Source organism: Bacillus rossius (genome assembly GCF_032445375.1).
Source record: "Bacillus rossius redtenbacheri isolate Brsri chromosome 9 unlocalized genomic scaffold, Brsri_v3 Brsri_v3_scf9_2, whole genome shotgun sequence".
Classification (NCBI taxonomy): Eukaryota; Metazoa; Arthropoda; class Insecta; order Phasmatodea; family Bacillidae; genus Bacillus; species Bacillus rossius.
The window spans coordinates 1,477,735-1,481,196 of NW_026962013.1; the positions used below are offsets into that span (position 1 = coordinate 1,477,735).

The following is a 3,462-nucleotide window of genomic DNA, read 5'->3' on the forward strand; positions in this document are numbered from 1 at the left end:
GGTGTTGCCCCCCGCGGCCACCAGCAGCATAAGCGAGAAGAGCGTGGCCCAGGCCAGCCACCAGGGCCGCTCACACTAGCAGGGACACGGTATACCTCCGGCCTGCTGAGGGCGTGCTACACTCACCCAGCACTATCCACATGACGATGGTGTTGCCCCCCGCGGCCACCAGCAGCATGAGCGAGAAGAGCGCGGCCCAGGCCAGCCACCAGGGCCGCTCACACTAGCAGGGACACGGTATACCTCTGGCCTGCTGAGGGCGTGCTACACTCACCCAGCACTATCCACATGACGATGGTGTTGCCGCCCGCGGCCACCAGCAGCATGAGCGAGAAGAGCGCGGCCCAGGCCAGCCACCAGGGCTGCTCAGACTAGCAGGAACACGGTATACCTCCGGCCTCCTGAGGGCGTGCTACACTCACCCAGCACTATCCACATGACGATGGTGTTGCCGCCCGCGGCCACCAGCAGCATGAGCGAGAAGAGCGCGGCCCAGGCCAGCCACCAGGGCCGCTCACACTAGCAGGGACACGGTATACCTCTGGCCTGCTGAGGGCGTGCTACACTCACCCAGCACTATCCACATGACGATGGTGTTGCCGCCCGCGGCCACCAGCAGCATGAGCGAGAAGAGCGCGGCCCAGGCCAGCCACCAGGGCCGCTCACACTAGCAGGGACACGGTATACCTCTGGCCTCCTGAGGGCGTGCTACACTCACCCAGCACTATCCACATGACGATGGTGTTGCCCCCCGCGGCCACCAGCAGCATGAGCGAGAAGAGCGCGGCCCAGGCGAGCCGCTGCCACCAGGGCAGGTCGTAGGGCCGCTCTGCGGGCGGGAAGAGACACCCGCCCAGCAGCTCGCGCGCCTGCGCCCTCTGGCCTGGCTCCAGGGAGGAGTCCTGCTCGTCCACCACGGCGCCCAGGGCTTCCAGCAGCTCGCTGCGGTTCAGCGCCGCCACGGAGGCCTCGCCGGTGAGGTTCCCGAGGCGGCCGCCCAGGGCGCGTAGCAGCCGCGCCGTGCAGTTGCGCAGCAGCGCGTCTGGCAGGTCCTCGTCGTCGTCCGACATGGCCCCGGGAGCCGGGGACCCGGCAGCAGCCCGGTCTCTCAGCGCGACGCCCCTCGGCGCATGGCTTCCCGGCGCTCACCAGGTCCCTACACTATCCACCAGGCGCCTCGCACCTGCTAGCACCTCTTGGCTTAGCTTCACAGCTGCCGCCGCTGCCGCTGTACTTGAAGACCATCCTCCATGGAGCTGAACACTCGTCAGAACACACGGCGAGAGCTGTCAGAACCAGAAACACGAGACTTTCCAGCCGTTCTTCAATTCGTCGCGGAGAAAAAATTTCCAGAACAGTAACTTAAAAACAAGTATGCACTAGTTTCGGTTCTTCGTGCTATATCTTCACTTACAACAGTCTTCAGCGATTGTGATATAGGTTTTTACTCCAAGTGCAGAAGAGGAGCACTGCTTGTCTTCGAACACGCGAAATTTTCTTTTTTTTTTTTTTTTTTTCGTGGGGAGAATTTCTAGCAACGTCTTCAGTACATCTGCACAAAGTCTTTCTGGTGGGACTGCGTTTTATGTATTCGTTGTTGGCGCCCTTGGTAGTGAACGTCTAGGAATCGCAGAACTTGTTGAGGGTGCAGACCATACCCCTGAAAAATGGCGGGTGCTGCCGAACCAAAATCGTTAAAACTAAGAAGTCATGCGGGGCATCGCATCAGTTGGTCTGCACGTGAGCCTGGTCCTGTGTCTTCGGGAGATTGCGAGGACCGCGTCAGCCGGCCTGGCTGCGAGGTGTTGCCGCGGTGAGAACAAGGACCTTCTGGTCGAGCTGCTGGTCGCGGTAGCAGCTCCACAGATCCACGTCCCGAGGCGCGACTGGCCCCGTCGACGACGTCCACCAGGTCCCGCGACGCTCGCTGGAGTGGCGCGAAACAGTTCCTGTCCAATCACACCACGCGACGACGGCCGAAACCAACTTTACATGCAGGTGGACCCGCTGTCGCGAAACAGAGGGTAAGTGTTGACAGCTGTGTTTTATTTTAGAACACGCCGTGGCAACTGCGGATGATACCCACTCGGCCGTAGTTTGACGAGACCCCTCCGCGTCGAGAAGACCTCTCCCCCTCTGCGCTCAGTCTCCCCGCGCTGTCCGCGTGCTGACTCGGCCGTCGGGACTTCTTGCAGCCTCGCGACAGCAATGCTTCGGCTCCATGTCTCTGCGCAATGCGGTCACCAGGCCGACAAATGCATAATGCATAATGAGTGAGTGTCGGTGCTCATGATAACAACCATGGTATCTCGACGAATGATCAAGCAGGAAAATTTACCGCAAAATGTTATTCAACGAGTACAACTAATCTTACCGAAAATAGTGTATAGTATTTTAAACATGATGATAATACTCATTAACCGTTAAAACATAAACGATTTTTTTTTATATTTATTTTAGTACTGTTTTAGATTAAAGAACTTTCTGTCTGTTGCTTCGTAGAACTCGTAACTCCTCGGTACTTTTGTTTGGTTCGGAAGCAGGGTGTCCGACGTGGCGGAGGAAAGGCAGTAAGAGGACGTGCCCACTCGCCTAGCCTGACCAGCCTGCGCGGGTGTCCGGCCGCGACTGGAGGCGCCTGCCAGCGCGCGCTCTCGGCCGGCGCTCGGCGCATGCGCGGTGCGCCCCGCCGCGGCAGCGCTCTGGCGGCCGCTCCAGGAACCTGCTTCGCCTTCAGCTCTCGTGTCCCATGCGCGCTGTCGTTACCGGACATACTGTACGCCAATCAACACAAAAGATTTTAGATAACTCAAGAATGTAACGAAAATTTCTCTAAATATATCTGAAAAATCGCCTTTGAAAAAAAAATTGAAACAAGAATGTTGTTTCATCAAGAGCATCATATTTTTTTTTCTCATTAAGAAACGTAACTAACAACAATTTTTTTTGTTTCATTTTTTTTTTTTTTCAAAATTTTTCATGCAATTTAATATTAACATTTTTGGCTTTGTTTGAGCATAAATAATATAATTTGTTATTAATAACGACCGATTGTTAAAAATAAAATTTCCTGTGGATAATAATTGGTGTTTACAATGGAATTATCTTTTTTTTTTCGGAATGACTACAATGTCAATAATACTGTAAATATGTTTTATTTTACGGTTTTACTACAAAAACCAATAATAAAATTATTGCAATTCTTAAACTTATTATAATTAACAATGGCAACAATGGACGCCATTTATTCTGTACTGTAAACTAAGAGTGATACACTATGTTTAACAACAGAGTTTGAGAGTATTAGTTTTTTTCATCAAAGTTGGACAGATAACCATTTTTTTTTAATTCTATCACACTTACACAGTTTATTATTGAATTTAGCTAGCCAAAACTTTCCAATAATCACCTCTGCTTTATTAATACGTTATATTCACATGATTCATTTAATGGGATCCTGTC

The 3,462-nt window shown here is 52.9% G+C and overlaps 1 protein-coding gene across 1 annotated transcript in view; it reads right to left on the reverse strand.

The window, feature by feature from the left end:
* Positions 1-1,070, reverse strand: part of LOC134543218 (tachykinin-like peptides receptor 86C) — an 84,466-nt gene extending 83,396 nt beyond the window's left edge. The window contains exon 1 of the mRNA XM_063388120.1: positions 719-1,070. Within this exon, the coding sequence (XP_063244190.1) occupies positions 719-1,070 (352 nt within the window). The remainder of the gene's footprint in view (positions 1-718) is intronic.
* Between the last annotated feature and the right edge of the window lie 2,392 nt (positions 1,071-3,462).